This window comes from Hippopotamus amphibius, chromosome 2 (assembly GCF_030028045.1).
Source record: "Hippopotamus amphibius kiboko isolate mHipAmp2 chromosome 2, mHipAmp2.hap2, whole genome shotgun sequence".
Classification (NCBI taxonomy): Eukaryota; Metazoa; Chordata; class Mammalia; order Artiodactyla; family Hippopotamidae; genus Hippopotamus; species Hippopotamus amphibius.
In genome coordinates, this window is record NC_080187.1 from 205,149,754 (window position 1) to 205,170,293 (window position 20,540).

General features: G+C 35.9%; 1 protein-coding gene across 15 annotated transcripts in view; it reads right to left on the reverse strand.

Moving 5' to 3' along the window:
• Positions 1-20,540, reverse strand: part of HERC1 (HECT and RLD domain containing E3 ubiquitin protein ligase family member 1) — a 210,247-nt gene that overhangs the window by 31,137 nt on the left and 158,570 nt on the right. For 12 of the 15 annotated variants that reach the window (XR_009051410.1, XM_057722762.1, XM_057722765.1 and 9 more), the window contains 17 exons: positions 19,685-19,809; positions 18,451-18,671; positions 17,221-17,493; positions 16,074-16,122; positions 15,187-15,387; positions 14,077-14,251; positions 11,077-11,347; positions 10,453-10,666; positions 9,439-9,644; positions 8,542-8,669; positions 7,714-7,841; positions 6,687-6,887; positions 5,212-5,342; positions 4,180-4,379; positions 3,672-3,777; positions 506-652; positions 57-158 (listed from right to left, as the gene is read on the reverse strand). Coding sequence is in view for 14 of the 15 variants with exons in the window: in XM_057722762.1 (XP_057578745.1) it covers positions 57-158; positions 506-652; positions 3,672-3,777; positions 4,180-4,379; positions 5,212-5,342; positions 6,687-6,887; positions 7,714-7,841; positions 8,542-8,669; positions 9,439-9,644; positions 10,453-10,666; positions 11,077-11,347; positions 14,077-14,251; positions 15,187-15,387; positions 16,074-16,122; positions 17,221-17,493; positions 18,451-18,671; positions 19,685-19,809 (2,878 nt within the window). In the remaining variant the exon portion in view is untranslated. The remainder of the gene's footprint in view (positions 1-56; positions 159-505; positions 653-3,671; positions 3,778-4,179; positions 4,380-5,211; positions 5,343-6,686; positions 6,888-7,713; positions 7,842-8,541; positions 8,670-9,438; positions 9,645-10,452; positions 10,667-11,076; positions 11,348-14,076; positions 14,252-15,186; positions 15,388-16,073; positions 16,123-17,220; positions 17,494-18,450; positions 18,672-19,684; positions 19,810-20,540) is intronic. The other 3 variants (XM_057722770.1, XM_057722766.1, XM_057722771.1) reach the window with 2 other exon arrangements.

Here is a 20,540-nt window from a genome sequence, read left to right on the forward strand (position 1 = left end):
TTTCTAAGATGCATTACAGGCTAACAACTTACAACTTGATATAACTGTAAAATTACCTTTGATCTATTTGAGCAAGCAGCTACCCCAACATCTGGTATCCATACTGTGGTCTGAATAGCTCCAGAGCCAATTACAACAGTTTGCAAGACAGAGCCATCCTAAAATGAGATGTATTTATCAATACACACTACTTAACTAGTTAGCCATTATTTACATTTTAAATTTACACTTCACATTCACAAAAACTTATTCTAAAACCAACACTTTAGCTAAATTTGGCAATGCCCAACTGCATACTACTATCCAATTTTCTAGGGTCTTTTCTAAATGACTTTAAAAAAAAATCACTAAGAAAAATTAAAGCGCAGAGAATTCTGAAAGGGGTTTCTTCAACATTCAAGATATTATTACACAAACTACTCCTAGGATTGGCTGGGTTAAGTTTATCATATATAACTTAATATAAAAACATTTCTTAAGATAAAAATAATATCTGTACTCTTACCCTTAAAGACCAAATGTTCATGAGGCCACCTAATCCACCAGACACCAGGGCCAACCCATCAGAACTAAAAGCAACGGTCCGGACAGGGGTGATGTGTCCTCGCAACTGGTAAACACACTTGGCTCCAACTGATTTCCTATATCCATCCTGCAATTCATTTTTATTTTAAACAAATATTGAAATTAAAAGTTTATAGATTCAAGATTTATAATTCATTCTTAGAAATTTTATATTTCAGTATAAAACTGGGGAGGAGGGAAGGACAACTCTCTTACAAGGGCTAGCCTGACAGAGAAAAGAACAAGATATCAACTTGGTTCTCCTTTGCTGATGCTGTTCATCTTTTCTGATACACTTCTAAGCTAATTCCCTACTTTTCAAATTGGCAAAAATGACTAATTTCTAACTTCCAATTATCCCTCAGAGATAGGAAAATCCTAATTTCTACTTTTTAATGAGTGTTTTAATTTTTAAACTTTGATTTTTATAATTTTCATTTTTAGCCTCTAACATTTGTGAATTGCACATGCTAGCCCTATAAAAACAAGTTCCTCCTTCTGCTGGCTTATGGTTCTGTCTCTCACATGTTTGCTCTGCAGATTTTAGGAATGAGATAGGTAAGGCCTGTCCAAAGGGCTACTCTTTTTTTTTTTTTTTTAATGCATGTCCAGTGAACTTATTTCATTTGAGTTCTATTGTATCAAACAGTTGGGAATTGAGATTTCTGTTTTTTAATTATTATATTAGTTTCAAGTGTACAACATAGTGATTTGATATTTTTATACACTGTGAAATGAAAATCACAGTAAGTCTAGTTACCATGTCACCACACAGTTATTACAATATTACTTACTATGTTCCCTATGTTGTACATTTCATCCCTGAGACTTATTTTACAACTGGAAGTTTGTACCACTTAATTGCCTTCAACTATTTTGCCCATTCTCCTGCCCCCTCCCCTCTGGCAACCACTAGTTTGTTCTCTGTATCTATGAGCCTGTTTCTGTACTGTTACGTTTGTTAGTTTGTTGTGTGTTTTAGATTCCACATATAAGTGAACTCATATGATATCTGTCTTTCTCTGTTTGATTAATTTCACTTAGCATAATACCCTCTAGGTTCACCCATGTTGTTGCAAATGGCAAGATTTCATTCTCATCTGTGGCTCAATAATGCCACATCCTCTCTATCCATTCATCTATCAGTGGACATCTAGGTTGCTTTCCTATCTTGGCTACTGTAAATAATGCTATAGTGAATATGGGGTACCTATATCTTTTTTTTTTTTTAACATACAATGAACTGCATATATTTAGAGTATACTATTTGGTATCCCAATCTCCCAATTTATTCCCCCGCCAACCCTCCCCACTTTCCCCACTTGGTGTCCACATGTTTGTTCTCTACATCTGTGTCTCTATTTCTGCCTTCCAAACCAGTTGGTTTGCACCATTTTTCTATAGTCCACATATATGTGTTAATATATGATATTTGTTTTTCTCTTTCTGATTCACTTCACTCTGTATGACAGTCTCTAGGTCCATCCATGACTCTACAAATGTCCCAGTTTCACTGCTTTTACAGTTGAGTAATATTCTATTGTATATATGTACCACATCTTTTTTATCCATTCATCTGTTGATGGACATTTAGGTTGCTTCCATGTCCTGGCTATTGTAAATAGTGCTGCAATGAACATTGGAGTGCATGTGTCTTTTTGAATTATGGTGTTCTCTGGGTATATGCCCAGCAGTGGGATTGCTGGGTCATATGGTAGTTCTATTTATAGTTTTGCAAGGAACCTTCACACTGTTCTCCATAGTGGCTGTATCAATTACATTCCCACCAACAGTGCAAGAGCGTTCCCTTTTATCCACACCCTCTCCAGCATTTACTGTTTGTAGATTTTCTGATGATGCCCATTCTAACCGGTGTAAGGTGATACCTCATTGTAGTTTTGATTTGCATTTCTCTAATAATTAGTGATGTTGAGCAGCTTTTCATGTGCCTTCTGGACATCTGTATGTCTTCTCTGGAGAAATGCAAAGGGCTACTCTAAAGCACAAAGAGCAAATCAAATTTATCTCTAGTGCTCCTACCTCTGCTTCTGTGATATTTTCATTCCATTAGTGAGCTATCTACTCCTCCCTCCTCACTCCTGTCTCCCTGCCTTTTAGCTCCCTCTCCCTTTTAGTTATGAGAGAGTATAATACCAGATATACTCATTTATCCAAAAATGACATAATGTATATTTCTTCTAGGAGTATTTGTATCATAAACAAAAAAGAAAGCAACAGAGGTTGCAAACTGGCAACTCAGGGATACAGTTCAACTGGCCACCCAGGGCTTTAAAGAATTTCAAGTCAGATGCCAATGTCTAATATAGGGAGATTTTACTTAAAACACTGAATTTCTGGTTTCTATTAAAAACAAAAATTAGACAAACTGGTAACAATAGGCTCTCACTTCTGGAAGGTGGCAATCAGCTCTGTGGCAGCTATGCCCTTTATATGAAGCATGTGCACTCCTGGGGGTGTGTGTGCGTGTGTGTGTGTTTTACCTTCTCCACACCTTCCAACTCCCAGCTTTGTGAATTTATATTACTTACCTAGATGGCTCTGCGAGCACTTACCATAATTTTTTTTTTTTTTTTTTTTTGGCTGCACCACATAGCTTGTGGGATCTTAGTTCCCCGACCAAGGATTGAACCCAGGGCCACAGCAGTGAAATCACTATGTCCTAACCACTGGACCACCAGGGAATTCCCAGTCTACTGTAATTTTTAACCTCTGTTTAAGAAAAAAGAATGATTCTTCATAGGCGAAATTCTGGTATCAGTAAGAGGTACTTTGGATAGGAATGCTCCCGTGGTGTTCCTACTTCACTGTACCAAAAACTTTAACTTAGAACTCACCTATTGGTAGTGTCAATTATATACCATAAACGATCACCAGTAGGTATTTATTGAATATCTCACCTTAACAAGCAATTCTGCTATCTCTGACTTATAAAAAATTAAGCTAATTCAGAGAGCACACAAAGTATGACAATTATTCACACTTCCCTAATGGCTCTTCGTGTTTGAGATACTGAGTAGGAGGATTATTTGATAACATATACTATCTGTGGTTTCAAATAAAGTCTTGAAAAACACTAGAACATTTACCTGGCAATTTGACTCCTGGTCCCACCATCCTTCTGAACTAGTCGCACTGGTGTGTGTGGTATCTTGTGGAATACGCCAAACACATACTAAGCCACTCTGACAGCCACTTAAAAAATATGATCACATAAAACCAAAACATGTCAATATGCATAAGTAAAAATATTTTCAAACAGCAATCAATCGAGACCTGATAGAACTACTACAATATATTTAAAAGATTTATTTGTAGTAGGTATGCTATAATCTTTCACAAGAAATACAAGTAGGACCTATGTTCTAACAATATCACACACAGTTATGGAGACGGCATATCTTTGGGTTACAAAGCCAAAGTTTCACACTGGAAAACTGTTCTTTATTTCTCTAAGCTGATCTTATGGTATTACACATTATAAAAACGGTAACTGGCAATAAACTGTTTAAGATTATGGAGAAGCCACACTTAATGCAAGTAACAGTCTATACTAATATAAAAATTAAGACGCACACACACAAATTTACAACATACGTGGCCATCAGTAAATGCAGCTTGGATCCTTTCCCTGGAAGGCTGCACCAAGCAATGCCATTTACAATAGATGGATGGCAGAGTGAATGCAGACAGCGCCAGCATCCTGAAATACGCCCCCAGAGTTTCACATTTTCTTCTTTGGCACATGTCATAAGAATATGACCTGTTGGGTCCCACTTCATACTAATAAGAGTATCCTTAACATGGTAGAGGGAGGAAAAAAAATCATAATAATGCTTCCTTCACAAATACTTTAAACTTAATAATTTATGACCATATATACTTCTATCACTCAATTATTTTGAAATCAACATTTTATGCAAATCAGATATTGTCATATTATTTCCAATCACTAGACCAACTCACCCTTTAATATAGTCTGTATTACATATATATGCTGCAGTCAAAGCTCAATAAACATCAGCTAGATGAATGAACTGTGAAATTCTGATTCAGAAGGGATATGTTATCTTTCGTTACCATTTTTAAAGTTATTTTTATTGACTACTGATCATTAAAATATGAAAAACAAGAGACTTTTTTAAAAAAGCACCTCTTACACCAAAAACAGTTAATATTATGAGAATCTGGGACATGTTTTGTGTTTATATGGTTGTCATCATTGGGTTCTTCGTTTTTTACCCTCCTTAACACCTTCGAACTCCTGGTTTTGTGCATTTATGATACTTATCTAGATGGCCCCATAAGCATCTGAACTGGCAACCTCTGTTTAAGGTAAAGGACTCACTCTTCATAGATGGAATTTCTAGCATTAGTGGGAGGTACTCTGACAGGGGGTGTTCCAAGGGTATTCCTATGTCACTGTTTTGGTTTTACCTCTCTCTTAGCTCAATGGCTTTCTTACATAGACTTTTCCATTTATGTATGGTCCAAAGACTCTGTATAACAACAGAATATTAAATCATAAGTGACTGATGTAAAAAACTTTTTTTGAGAAACCAGTATCAAGTATCAAGGAATACTACAATATAAAGCAAGAAAAAGTAACCACCTGGTAAAGATGTTTACCTTATGTGCGTCAATTAGAACAATGCCTCCTTTCTCAAGTGGTTCCTTTGTTCCCAATAACAACTTTCCATCAAAATATCCCACTGCAAATGGTCTGTCTTCACTGAACCAAGCAATGCAAGTTACAGACACTAACATGATAAAAACAAAATAAAGATTTAAACAAGAAAACGAGAGACTTATTTGTCATTGTCTCACTTAAAAGACAGAGAGTTGCAACAAATATATACTACTAAAACCACTGCAAGTAAGTTTACAAACACCTCTCTAATGCATTTATACAAAATTTAGGCTTACAGTAGGGATTCCATGTAACCCATTTTAAAAGTATTATTTGTAAGTGACAAGGAGCACCTCATTTTCAATCTTCCATTCTTTTCAAGTGGTTACTGAAAAGGCGAGGCAAAAATTGAATTCCCTTGCTGATTTTAAATCACTGTATAAGGTTCTTTCCTTTTGGGCCAGAATCTACAATGACACTGAGAAGTGAAATAATCCAGCTCTTAGAAAAAAAAATTACCTGTCCCTTCTTTTGCTTAATATTGCCTATTCAGTGTGTTTCCATATTCTATCAAATGTTATATTCTAATAATCTATATTCATATTTGTTTCTTTAAGTATATATAACACTGGAAGGCTACGAAAGAAGTAAAAAACATCCATGGGAGTAGAATGGGACATGGGAGCTGAGCAGATGTGAAAAAGACTTTTTACTGTACACCTTCTTATTTATTTATTTATTTTGCCACACTGTGCGGCATGCGAGATCTTAGTTCCCTGAACAGGGATCGAATCTGTGCTCCCTGTAGTGGAAGCGCAGAGTCCTAACCAGTGGACCACCAGGGATTTCCTACTGTAAACCTTTTAAAATTTAAAATTTTTGAACCCTATGATGGTATTATCTATTTTAAAAAAACTTTAAAAAATAAAAATCTGTTCTGTTAAAAGAATACCATATAAGCTGGCACTGGGATCTTTGAGATATCCTACTCCTCCAAAACATCTAACAAAAACTATCTAGTAAGATGCCTAGTCATCCAAAAGGAAGATAGTGAGAAAATAAGTGAAAGTAGGCTTCCTACTATGACTTCTCAAATCAAGAACTTCCCTCCCCTCCTCCTCCTTCCCCCATTTCTTTAATTTCACTCATTTGTTAATTTCATCTCCATCAATGATTATTATCTTTTCTCCTCTTGGACATTCTTAACTTTCTAGGGAGACCTGGAGCCCACTATAAGTGTTCAGGTTCTTACACAAAGGATAAATGACTAATTTAGATCTTATTTTGGCAGTGATGTGTGGCAGGGGTCGACAGAGAAATATCTTTCAACTGAGTAACTATTTAAAATGAAATACCAACTGGACAATTCAGAAAACAAAACTAAAAGTAATATTTACTCAGCATGTGCCACAAAAGTAACTCTACTTGACTGGGGGGAACACTTTCTCAACCAAACACAAGTCAAGTCATTTACCATCCTTTCGATAGCAATGCTCCAATTCTCGACGGTGCATGGTGGATACATCAACAACTTCAATCAGTCCTAGGGATCCATCCATCCGTCCCACCAACAGTAATTCCGGAGACTCTCCTGACCAGGCTGTAGTCGGACCCTCTTCTGGCCAAGCCAGGGCAGATACCCAGTGAGGCTGAATATCTACTAACCCTTTTCCTCCTAAACAGGGAGAAAATGTTAATTAGTAGTCACAATTCTTAAAAACAATAACAAGAACAAAAATAAGTACTATTTAATTTAATACACTCAAAACAGTCCCTAATTTCATAATAGTCTACTAATGAATAAGACTGCAAGGCAGGATCCTTCATTCATATACTACATATGATTATCAAATTCATAGCTTTTCTGCAACTATTAATAGGACAAAAACAATAGCTTTATAAGAGAAAGAATAAAGGAAAATAATCAGTATACAAATATCCAACACTTAAGTCCTTTCCTAATAATTACTGAAAACCAAATTAACATACGAAATTTTCCTGTAGTTAAGGCTAGCTATTCCTTCAAACATACAAATAGAATAGTTATTCTCCAAATATGCAAAAGCAAACAAAAATACTGGTAAGCCCAAGATTACAGTAATAATTTTTACTTTCCAGAGAGGTATTATTAAAAATCAACAAGGGTTTGTACCTGTGAAACAGATTAAAATTAATAGAAATATTTCAGGTGATTCAAAAGAATACATAGCTGAAAATGCAGTGATTGCTCTTCTCCTTAAATCTTACTCTGAATGTTGAGTGGTACACAAAAAGAATTTTTAGTTTACAACTACCAGGTTAATGAAAACTCCCAGAAAGCAAAGTCAGGAAATGAATACCTTCTCTTTAATTTAAACCATACTATGTACACATTTTCACAGTTGATGAATAGATTGTGACATGCAAGGTAAAGTGAAGCCAAGTATCGACTTAGAAGGATAAGAGAAAGGCTTTTTAAAAAAGTACCTTCAGTAGTTTACCAGTATTTATGTGACTCTTACCATTAACTTGCCAGATATTCACCATCTTTTCCAAAGCCCCAGCTAAGTATTTGCCACTGATACTCCAGGAAACAGGTGAGAAACTTGGATCACTGGGTGACCCCAAGCTTTCCTCAGCATCACCTTCCCTAGAATATAACAGATATGTATAGAATTCTAATCCTTATCATCCAAAAGTAAATTAAATCCTAAACCTTAAAATAAGGGGTGTATAAAGGCAGATTCTTACATTTCAAAAGCTTGGCTAGCAGTATTTGACAATCACACAATTGCTAGTGTTTGTCATATGTGAAAAATGTAGAATTACAAAAGAGTAATACTTAATTTATCATTTAATATAGTACATAATTCATCAACAAAGATATTCTGATTCTGTATGGGTTATACATATGATTACTACTCAGAGCTCACTAATTCCTGTCTGCCTAATAGCTAGGGAAGTTTTTTATAGCTAGCTATAAAAATATAAAAGATGCTACATTGTGGTACAGAAGAAATATCATTACTCTTAATTCCTAAATAATTCTTAAAGAATGATGGAAAATTAGCCTATTGTTTTATAGAATTGAACATTTATAATGTTAGCATAGTAGACCTTAATTGAATTCTGAGTAAGTCTAGATATTGACAGTTAATATTTTTATTTTCCAAATTGCTTTCCTGCAAATCAAAACACACACACACACACACATTGGAGACTGTTCTAAAAGAAAGAAATCATAAAAAATTTTAGTGACAATTTGATTACACTAACACAATCAAGATGAAGTATGTTTAGGATTCTCTTATTTTTAAATGTTACCCAAAAGAGCTAATATCAGTACTCACAATCTGTTGAACACACAGGTCTGCTGCAGTGAATACTGCTTCTTGGTGACATTCCACACCCGGATGGTGCCATCATTGCCACTTGTAGCCAAGAGTCCTTTTTTATTACACCAAACACAAGTCATTACCTAGAAAAGATAAAAAGTCCAACAGTATTTGAGAAAGGTTTAATTCAAATGATTCTATAATTTCAGAGAGTTCTATAAAATTAAAAAAAAATCTACCATGAAATTGTAAAAGAAAAGTATCTCCGTTATAAAACAATAAGCACTGTCTCACTCTTTTCTAACTGGCTTGTAAATATACACCTATTTGAAGTATATCTTCAAGGTAAAATACTATGCCCAAACTCATTTGAGTTATCTCAGACCTGTTACAACCTTTACTAAACATGTTTACTTAAAAGTTTATTTAATAAAATAGAAATATTCAACATGTTCTATGAAACAAATCATACAGACTAAGAGACGATTTTTAAGTTGGTAAAACAGAGATCAGTCTTCATTTCCTCAACTCCCCGTCACTGCTCAGGGGTCCAGTGGGTTAGATTAAAACAATGAGGCCCATTTCTTCTCCTCTTGCATGTATCAATATAAGCCCTCATCTTTTGTGAGGCCTTCCCCTGGTTTTCTTCTCATCCCCCATCGGATTTTCCCATTTGTGTAATATTATGTCATATAGCATACAACATACACATGTAGAGAAAGGAGAGTTGATAACTACCAGACAAATACTGATAATTTAGCATGCGTGTGTGTGTGTGCGTGTGTGTATGAGAGAGAGAGAGAGACACGCATACACACCCCCCATGATCTAAACTTTAATCTCTTGGAGAAGAACAGAAACTATTTTATCTTATATAAGGTGATTGACACACTTGGGGCTCAAAATACATACTCTGTTCTGATGAGCCTCCAACTTGATAAAGGAGCATTTTCTGAGATCTCCTGCCATATCAGCGAGTGTTTGTGGAGTAGTTTGGTTGTCGCGGTCATGTGCAGCAAGAGTGCGTACAAGCTGTTGAGCAGCCCATTGCCTATGCTGTGAGGACAGCCTGGAGGAGAGGCAGCAGGCTGCCAGGGCATTAGCCAGCTCCAGAGGGCCTACAGCAGAAGGATCATAGGAGGGATGGGCATACAATTGTGCAGTTAAACCTGCTTAAACAAAACAATGAAATGATGCCCAGGTGAGAGCTGGTGGTGGTGAACAAACAAAAATGGGTTAACCCATCTTTTAAGAATTAGCACTTTTTCAAGCAATCATTTCACTAAGATATGCATACAAGGTATAAAACATTTATCTCACATCAAATTCTATAACAAATCTGATTCACTGCAAATATATGTTTATATACATTAATCAACAGTCTTTGCTCTATGGATACACAGCCCAAGAATGCAGCAGAAATCATTTTAAGGCCAGGGCAGAGGGAGCATGCCCTAAAGAATAAGAGTTTGGCTTTTGCTGCTCAAAAGTGATCTTAATAGCCAGTCAAGGGACTGCACTGATCAATCCAAAAGCCAATCTCTCTTGGCCAAATGGTCCTTGTGAACAGAAGGGTAAACAGTGTATTTAAGTAGTCCTTTCAAATGTATCACCTTAAGACAAAGAGAAAAATAGCACTAACTTTATATAAATTATATTAAAGAAAGCTACCAGGATTATTATCTATGGTGACCCAAACCATAATCTAATAAAATAATCTAATCAAACCAAGACTAATTTGGTACATTTTCTAACATTTGTTTCCATGCACAATGAAAAAGTATGCATGTACTTTTCTTATGATCCAACTTAATAAGTACACATGATGTTAAGTAATTCATCACATACAACAATGCAAAAACATATTTTTAAAAACATACATCAAATTGATTAGAAGACTGTATATTTAAATCATATGAAACTTACCTTTCTTTTCAACTTCTGACTTATCATAATTAGGTCTCAACTTGGCCCCTTTGTCTGCTAGTAATGCCACAAGGGCCTGTGTTACAACAAAATTTGGAGAGGTTACAAGCTTATTCTCTTCAGCAATTCCTCGAAGAAAGCTAGGTAGAAACTTTCGCTGAATTGGATCATCGATCGTGGTTAGATTTACACCTGTTGCAGCAGAAATCAAGTTCTGAAGAGGCAATCAGAACAAACAGGTTTAATTTTTACATATAATTTTGGAGCAAAAAGATTTTACCTCAAAAGGTTCTTTAAGAATTGGTTGGAGGGCTTTCCTGGTGGCGCAGTAATTAAGAATCTGCCTGCCAAAGCAGGGAACACGGGTTCGAGTCCTGAGCCAGGAAGATCGCACAGGCTGAGGAATAACTAAGCCCACACACCACAACGAAGAGTAGCCCCCGCTCTCTGCAACTACAGAAAGCCTGCATGCAGCAACGAAGACCCAACGCAGCCAATAAATTAAATAAATAAATAAATAAATAGCCTATCATTAAAAATAAATAAAGTGCCAGTATGCAGTAATTTTAAAAAATTGGTTGGAAATAAGCAATGCAATGAGAAAAGCGCTGAAAACTATCTTACCTGTGTACACAACTGCACCAGGAGTTTTGCAGCACTAGGAGTGTTTGATGCTAGACATCCCACTGCTGTGCTCAGATAGGCCAGGCAAGAAATGGGCTTGTTGGCCTTGCTGTGTCCACCTCGTGAGCGTTCTGAAGTGCTTACCATGGCAGAAGGGCTGGTGGAGAGGCCAGCTCTTCCTGCTGCAGCCAAGCACATTAATCGAACCAACGTTCGGATATCCGTAAGCCCCAGAGATTCAAGACCAGCAGCCAAGCTACAACTGGAACCACTGCCAGGAAAGAAAAACACTTCAGATGCATAAAGAAAATAGATTTAAGGGACCATCTGGAGCCCCACATATCATCCATAGCACCAACAACCAAGATGAAAGGCAAGTTGCACTATCACTAGTCATATGTTTCCCAAGAGATGTCCAAAAATATTACGTAAGCTGGAAACTGTTATTGAAATATTTTTATTTTAATAAATATTGACATATACTTGAAGTATACCTGAATTACCAAAGTATAACTTACAGGAATCTTCACAAATTATGAATTTTCACAAACTGAACAAACCTACGTAACCACCCTCCTGATCAAGAAACAGAACATTATCAACACCCCAGAAAACTGCTTGGGCCCTTCTCAGTCTCTAGACCCTCAAAAGTAACCACTATTCCGAATTTTAAGGCCATAAACCAGTTCTGCCTGCTTTTGAACTTCATATAAATAGAATAATAAAATGTGTATTCTCTTGTATCTGGCTTCTTGTACTCAACATTATGCCTGTAAGATTCATCCATGTTGTTGCATTATATCAGCAGTTATTCATTTTCACTGACACACAGGCATACCATGGAGATGTTGTGGGTTCAGTTCCAGACCATCACAATAAAATGAAAATTGCAATAAAGAAAGCCGCACAAATTTTTTTGGCTTCCCAGAGCATGTAAAGCTCATGTTTACACTATACTGTAGTCTGTTAAGTGTGCAACAGCATTATGCCTAGAACAACATACATACCGTAATTTAAAAACTTTGTCAAAAAAATACATCATCTGAGCCTTCAGTAATCTTTTTGCAATAGTAACATCAAAGATCACTGATCACAGATCATCATAACAAATATAATAATAATGAAAAAGCTTGAAATATTGCAAGAATTACCAAAATGTGACAGAGACATGAAGTTAGCAAATGTTGAAGAAATGGTGCCAATTCAAGTGCTCAACACAGGGTTGCCACAAACCTTCAATTTGTAAAAAAAAAAAAAAAAAAAAAAATGTAATACCTGCGAAGCACAATGAAGCAAAGTGCAATACGACAAGATATGCCTGTATAAATGAAATACCACATTTCATTCATCCATACAGATGAGAGCATGGGGCTATTAGGAACAGTACTGTCATGAATGTTCTTGCGTATGTCTTTGCATGCACATACAGAAGCATTTCTGTTGGATATATACCCAGAAGTGTTTTTCTGGGTCACAGAGTATGTTAATATTCACCTTTAGTTGGTACTATCAAAGAGTTTTCCAAAGTAACTAACCCAATTTATTTTTCTCACCAGCTGTACATGAGAATCCAGGTGCTCCGCATCCTCGTGATCACTTTTCTCCCCCATCTTTTAAATGTTAGCCATTCTAACGGGTGTATCGCAGTATCCCATTCTATCCCAATCACAGTATCTCACTAGGTTTTCATTTTCATTTCTCTGAAGACTAATGTGGCTGAACATCTCACTGTTCGTGTTTATTGGCCATTTCAAGCTCTTCTGTATTATTTTGTATTGTGTCCATTTTTCTTTTGGGCTGTCTTTCTCTTATTGGTTTATACGAATTCTTTATAGGGGGACTCGAGGGGGGGGGAGTCAAGGAAGGGAGGGAATACGGGGATATGTGTATAAAAACAGATGACTGAACTTGGTGTACTCCCAAAAAAATAATTAAAAAAAAAAAAAGAATTCTTTATATACTTTGTTGGTTACATGAATTGTTAAGATTATCTCCTGTTTGCTGGCTTTTTTTTTTTTTTTTTTTTTTACTTTCTAAATGACTTTTGCTAAACAGAGATCCTTTTTAATGATCCATTTTTTCCTTGAAGTGAATGCCTTTTGTGACTTGCTTAAGAAATCTCTGGTTGTTCTAAGATCAAGAATAAAATCTTCCTCTGTCATCTTACAGAAACTTTATTGGTTTACGTTTCACATTTAGACCTAAGAGCCACTTGGAAGTACTTGTTTTATATAGTTTGAGGTTGGGGCCAAGACTCATTTTTTTCCCCTAAGTGAATAAACCATCTGACCTAGCCCAAGTTATTGAAAAGACCATCCTTTCCTCATTGCTCTGCAATATAAGCACTGTTATAAATCAAACCATAAATCAAATGTTTATCTACATGTGTGAGTCAGTTTCTGAACTCCGTTTTCCACAGTTCAAAGTGTCTATTCTTGAGCAAACACCATACGTCTAATCTAAATTTCATTTTGAGTTTTTCTTTCAGGGTCCTTCTGTCTTCATTAATTTACTGTTAAATACCCCTGCTTAATCATTTCTTAAATAGATGTCTTTTAGGTATTCTTGGCTCTCTTCCCTTTTTTAACATTGCACTCCACAGCATGAATATAGCAAGAGACTCCACGATGGAATATGCAGGCTGAGTTAGCTACACAGTTGGTAAACTCTGCAGAAAAACTCACTCAACCTTTTACTTTTACCCTACACCAAATGGATCAACAGCCTTAGTTTCCTATTTCAGATAATAAAACAAAACGTTTGCATTTACTCATTTATTATAAATGGCAATATCTTCTACCTAAAAAGAGCTAAGCATTAACTGAATGACTGACTGAATGAATAAATGAATAACAATGATGACTATGTCTAACTTCTTTCATTTAACAGTAGCTATTCAAGTTTCTAAAACTTCTATCTCATCCTGCCAAACAATACCAGACTCCTGTCTAATATATACTAGAAGCTCCCTTAGCATCTTTTATTCAAAATAACACTTACCTGACTGAGAGAAGAGACAGAGCTCTCATGACCATGGTTCTGGCCAGAAGAACCTGAGCAGCAGCAGTCACTCTTCTTAAAGCCACCACCCGGTCGTGAGGGTTTGCTAAGGCAGCTGCCTGTTCACCTAACGTTATTCTCCCGGAGGAGCTCTTTTCTACAGAGCCATGGCAACCTGAAAAATAAGATTCTTCTTAGTCTTCAAGAAAGTAAGAAAAAAAAAATCACCAGACTACTGAAAAATTTTTCGATTCCAGCTAGGTTCTAGGCTACCAGGTAAGAAAGCAAATCAATGTGTTTTGCTCATCTGAAATCTGATGTTATATGGAAAATTGCTTTGGAGAAATAGAAATAGAAATTTCTAAGTCAATAATCTATTATAGGAAAAATATGACTTTTTTAAGAACTTTTATTGAGATACAGTTGACATACAGTAAACTGCATATATTTAAAGCGTACAATTTGATTTTTTTTTTCTTATTAGTAATGTATATATGGCAATCCCAATCTCCCAGTTCATTCCTCCCCAACCCTCCCCGCTTTCCCCACGTGGTGTCCATATGTTTGTTCTCCACATCTGTGCCTCTATTTCTGCCTTGCAAACCGCTTGATTTGTACCAAGGAAAAATATGATTCCTAATTTTTTTTGTTTTTATTTATTTTTGCTCATGTATCACTTTCACTGATATTAACAAATACAGGAAAGATATAGTTCAAAAAATATGCTTTCAGTACACATAAAGGCCCCAATTCTTTACTTGGTATTCCATACAGCAAAAAGTTACCATACCCTCTCACCCAAATTAAAAAATACTGCAAAATAGCTTTTATTCATTTCCAGGTTTTTCTTAACACAAAGTTTAAAAAAAAAAACTTACATTTTATAAATTTTGTTTTTATCATTCAATATTTTATAAAAACAAAAAATCAAAACAATATTACATTATACCTTCAAAACATTAAAATAACTGGCTAAAGATACTTGATGGGATAGGAAATGTTAAACCCTTATTATTATTAACCTTTACCTTATTATTATTATTTACCTTTCTAAGAAGCAAATTAATATAGGCTCTATAAAATCCATGCCAATCAGCATTTCAAGTTTACCTATTTGCATTAGCGTCTCTTCCATACTGTTGGTCGCCGTTACCATTGCTACTGATGCTCCCAATGGATCACTGTCAGGGAACTGAACTGGTTCTGGTACAATGCGGCGATCATTTAAACCAAGTGGTCCAGCAAGTAATTCAAACTCTTCTTCACCCGTTAGCTTTTCATCTTCATCAACATCCAACATGTCCCAGTCTTCTGGAATTTAAATAAAGAAATATATGGTATATGAATATAAACATGGCATAACCCTGTTGCCAATGGTTATTGTGAGATATGCCTTAAGATGCAGATGGACTGAAAGCCCAGAAACTACAAAATGAACTATGGCACCATCTCCTGGTGACCCAACCAAACTGCACTCCTGAGTCACAGTGAGACTAAGGGAAAGGGAGGCAGAGCAGTCAAATCCATTTAAACCAATAGCACATTTTACAGTTGGTAATGGAGGTTTCAACTAATAAAAAATATCGTTACGGGGCCAACAAAGAGTTCTCGACCCTGTCCATAATCACTAGGAAATGAATTATTTCAAATAAATGAATGCTCCTGATAAGCTGATGCTCACTTCAAATTTGTTTATTACTTTCCTCAATTAGGATGGAAATTCAAAACGTACTAGATACTTTCTCTACTTTGAAAAAATATATATGCCACACAGAAATTAACATTCTGTGGCAAAGCTGGCATTAGAACCTGGGTCTTTTTCCTTTGACTTTTAAGACTAGGGCTGTTGGTATCAAACTATCTTAAACTTTTGGGGGGAAGTTTAAGTTAACATGTACATAAATACAAACAAACACACGAAGGTAAGTTTTAGTAAGAGATGTTAAGCAGAAGGTATACACAAAAATGTGAAATAAAGAAGCTCTCAAAACAACTACCTTCATACACACTGTCCTGCTTGCCAATTAGATCTGGAGCTTGTCCCTTGTACCTGGACCAAACACAAAGAACATTGTATTTTTATATAAAACAGTTAGTATCCCAAAGTGCAAATTATGTCATTAGGACATTTTAAAAAGTCATTAATAAAGTAACACAAAATTAAAAAGTGTGTTTCATGTTATGGGCTAATGTAATAAAAACTACTGGTATGCAGGTGTTTAAAAAATCAATGACTATTTTACCAAATTAGTGGGGAGGTTTCTGGGTTACCTACATAAATCTTTTAATCAAAATCTATTTCAGAACGCCTTAAAGATATTTTTTTAACTTTAAAAAAAAAATTTTTTTTTTTTTTTTGGGCTGCATTGGGTCTTTGTTGCTGCGCTTGGGCTTTCTCTAGTTGCAAAGAGTCGGGGCTACTCTTCCTTGCGGTGTGCGGACTTCTCATTGTTGGCTTCTCTTGTTGCAGAGCACGGGCTCTAGGCACTTGGGCTTCAGTAGCTGCAGCACGCAGGCTCAGCAGTTGTGGCGCACGGGCTTAGTTGCTCTGTGGCATGTGGGATCTTCCCAGACCGAACCTGTGTCCCCTGCATTGGCAGGCGGATTCTTAACCACTGCACCACCAGGAAAGTCCCCGCCTTAAAGATTTTAATAGTGGACAATGAGGGCAAAAATCCAACTCACTAGCAATTAATTGCTATTCAAGGATATAAAGAAGTAATATTTTCATGGAAGTTCATTTAATCTAAACAATCTATTTTTTTCATCAAGAAAAAAGATCTTAATTACGATGTCAAAAACATGGTGAAAAATACCAAAGAAAAAAATTGAACAGAAGCCTCCTGAAAGCAAGAGTCCCACTCACAATTTGACAACAAATTAAAGATTAACACAGTCAAACTCCAGTGAAGGACCTGAGGCCATACCACTATTCCCAGACTACAGGCTCCCACCTCTGGCAAGAACAGGAACTTGAATTTTTCCACCTCCCTCATCCTTGTCCCCAATTCAGCAATCATAGGACTTTATAAAGGAAAGGTAAAAGGCACCTCCTTACATGAAAAAACTACAATTCATGTGGCCTTAATGAGAGATACTTTATATACTTCGATCAGAGGGTCTGGATATCTACACAATTTCAAGGTACCTTTCAGAACTTGTTGCCTTGGATTTGGTCTTCAGGGCTAAGTACTTTTCCCTGCAGCTGCCACACAGCAGGTAGTATGGATTTCCACTCCCACATTCACCACCGAACCAGCCATCCACATAGGAGCCATTGCTGCGATAGCCCTGGCGGTTTGCACTGCGCCCACAGCCTGGGTGATTTCTCTTCATGTGCTGATTGAAGCTGACGACACTGCACTCACACAGTTCACACACCACCACTTCTTCCCTGTCTTCAGACTCACAAACATGCTGCACAAAATGATTTCAGATCAAATTATTAGTCAAGTTAACATAAAATTAAGAAGAGGTAAACAGATCATTTATGATATTAAATTAACTACTTTGTTCACATATGCTGGAATATTTGCAAGATGTTCATCAAGGCTATATAATAAAGTTCTTTCAAATCAAAATTCAGATCACACAGTCTGAAGGTGTGCTTTGCCCCTTCCTCACACTAATAAGTGACAATAAAAGTAACTGACTATCCTACTGAGAAAAAGGTTATTAATAAAAATGACAATCTGCCCCATCTCCTGATTTAAAACCCCTCCAACGAAAACTACTTTCATCTGATCATAACATGCAAATCTATTTTCTGAATTTCTAAGAAGTCATTCGGGTTCATCTTATTAACTTAATATGGTATACATTCTTTCCTATAGGACTTACACCTGTAAACTTCTCAGTTTCCCTGCTACAAAAAGTGTCATGCTAAACAATGTAAACATACAAACCCACCATGCACCCTGCCCTTGGATGGACGTATTTACAAGATCTAGGTGGCACTGGTTCCTAGAATGAGGCATTACAGTGATTAAACAGAACCTATGAAGGAGAAGAGCATGCATTCAGATAGCAAGGTAAGCACAGCAGCCATGTTAAACACTCAGCGGAGTTAACTGGGACCTGATGCCTATTTTGTAATCTATCCTTAATATTAGGATGAAATTATCACAATATGGCTCTATTCATCTAGTCTGGGGAGAGAAGCAATAAAATCGCACAGAGAAAGCAACAAGAGAGACTTTTTCTTATTAGTTTGTAGGTATCAAAGTAACCTCAAGTGTTAGAGCCCCAAACTTTAGGATGAGATGTCAGACTTTTCAGAGTGGAATAACTCTAGGCAAGGCTGTTGTTAGTAAGCTGTACGAACAGGAGGGCAGGAAGATAAGTCAGAGCAGCCCCCGCTGCAGTCACACACACCCAGGTAGGCCAATCCAGTACCTCTGGGATCCACATTCCCAGAATATCATTGTCACTGGTCAGGTCTTGTCCAAACATAGCTTCCATCGCTTCATCATCAAGATCAATTTCCAATTCCTCATCTAAATTAAAGTCATACAACGCCCCTGGGTCTTGTTGCAAAGATATTCCTTCTCTCCGACTTTGATTCCTGTGAGCCTGCACAGAGCGGTATAACCCCGCTCAGAACAAAACAAGAAAGGCATTTTACTTGCATGTATAAAATAATTCTGAATATTTCTCTAGTTCTTAACTGCCATACAATGCAGGTGAGAGCCTACCTCAGGTGACTTATTCTATTCCAGACCATAAACATAAAACTTTACCTATCATATGTGTTTCCTCTTCTGTGAAATGGGGTAACAGCGTTCATACCTTGCAGAGCCGCTGATAGGTTTAAATAAGATAACCCATGTAAAATATTTCATGTTTGTTATACAGAAGAACACTCAATAAATGTGGGCTGTTATTAGCCTTTTAGTTTTTTTTTGTTATCAGTCCCTTTCATTACATATTAAATACACATCCTATATGTTCTAGGACAGTCTCAATTTCTCTGTAAAAGAGAAATTAATAAATTACTGAATCATTATTTATGTTTCAATAGTTCAAGGATTAAACTCTGTTTTGACAAATGCCATATTCTAGATTTTAGTTTGGAAAATACATTCCCTATAACTTAAATTTCACATGCCCAGAACACTATCCTAGAAATATTTACTAATGTAATAAAAAATATATTTTTGCTTATCTAGAGCCTTTCCTAGTAATGAAGCCCTAAAGTCCACAAAGTACATCAGGAAAGCCAGTGCCTACTTCTTTGGCACAACGCTCTTTCTAGCTCCTTCTCACCAATGATGTCTTAAATATGCATCGTCACTACTTAAATTATAAATTTTTTGAGGGAAGAGAGAGCATTTATGAAATTTCTCAATATCTATAAGTGAACACTATAGCCTTCTGTAGCCAGAGGGAACTTAAAAATGAATCTATAAGTGTATGCTGTGATTTAAATTATGTAAAATTATATAAATGCATAGAAAGTAATATGCAAATAGTTGCTCTTTTAATGTGGAGGTACTGAATACTCAGTATCATTAGTTTACATCTTTAATGTTGCTTTTACATTGACTTTAAAATATAAACAAACTATATAATACTTTCATCAAGAGAAGGATGTGAAACATATACTTACCTGCTCTTGCTAGCAGTGTTCGAGCAGCTAAATCAAACTTGTGTCTTCTTGTTACTGCTGAGCGACCCCTAGCAGGTGGTCCACTTCCAGAAGCTGCATTCTCTGTGTGATCCAGATTATCAGGGCTAGAAGTGCAAATTTGAAAACACATTTTAAAAAATCATCATGAACAGAAAGCACAGGTGCAAGCTTGTTTGTAGTACTTTTTCCTCCAAATATTATTGAGAACAAAATATGTGTATGATAAAATTTTGAAACATATCTTTTGTGTTTGGCGAAGCTCCTAAGTTATAAATATGTCATAGTGCCCTGAGCAATAATTTTATCTCATTTTGAAATACACCAACAATGAAATTACACTAAATTCAAGTTTAAATTCAAATGAGGTCAATGGCCTTAACTAAATCCTAAATGATTAAATACTTAAAATTTGAAATGATTGGGAATCCTTGCCTTGGAGAAACAGACATTTCAAAATAAGTTATGAAAGTATTAACTGAAGTTGTCAGAAAAAGTCTGCATATTAATACAAGACACAAGCCCCCCCATGTGACTTCATGAGCTAAAAGGAAACGAATATTTAAAGTCATAAAAAGTGCTGAAGGGGGAGCATTTTAGAAAGAATTATAGAATATTTTATTACATTTCTTTTTAGGCTAGGCATTATCACAGAATTCATTTTACAACTTTAAAAAGGGGTGTATTGTACTGGATATTAAAAACTAAAGAGAAGATGAAAATATAGACCCATATTAAGAGACAGAAAAGATTTAAAAGTCCATTTCTATTGAATGCATTAATTAAATCAATTTATATTAAAATGACATTTATTTTATATCACTTATATAAGATAAAA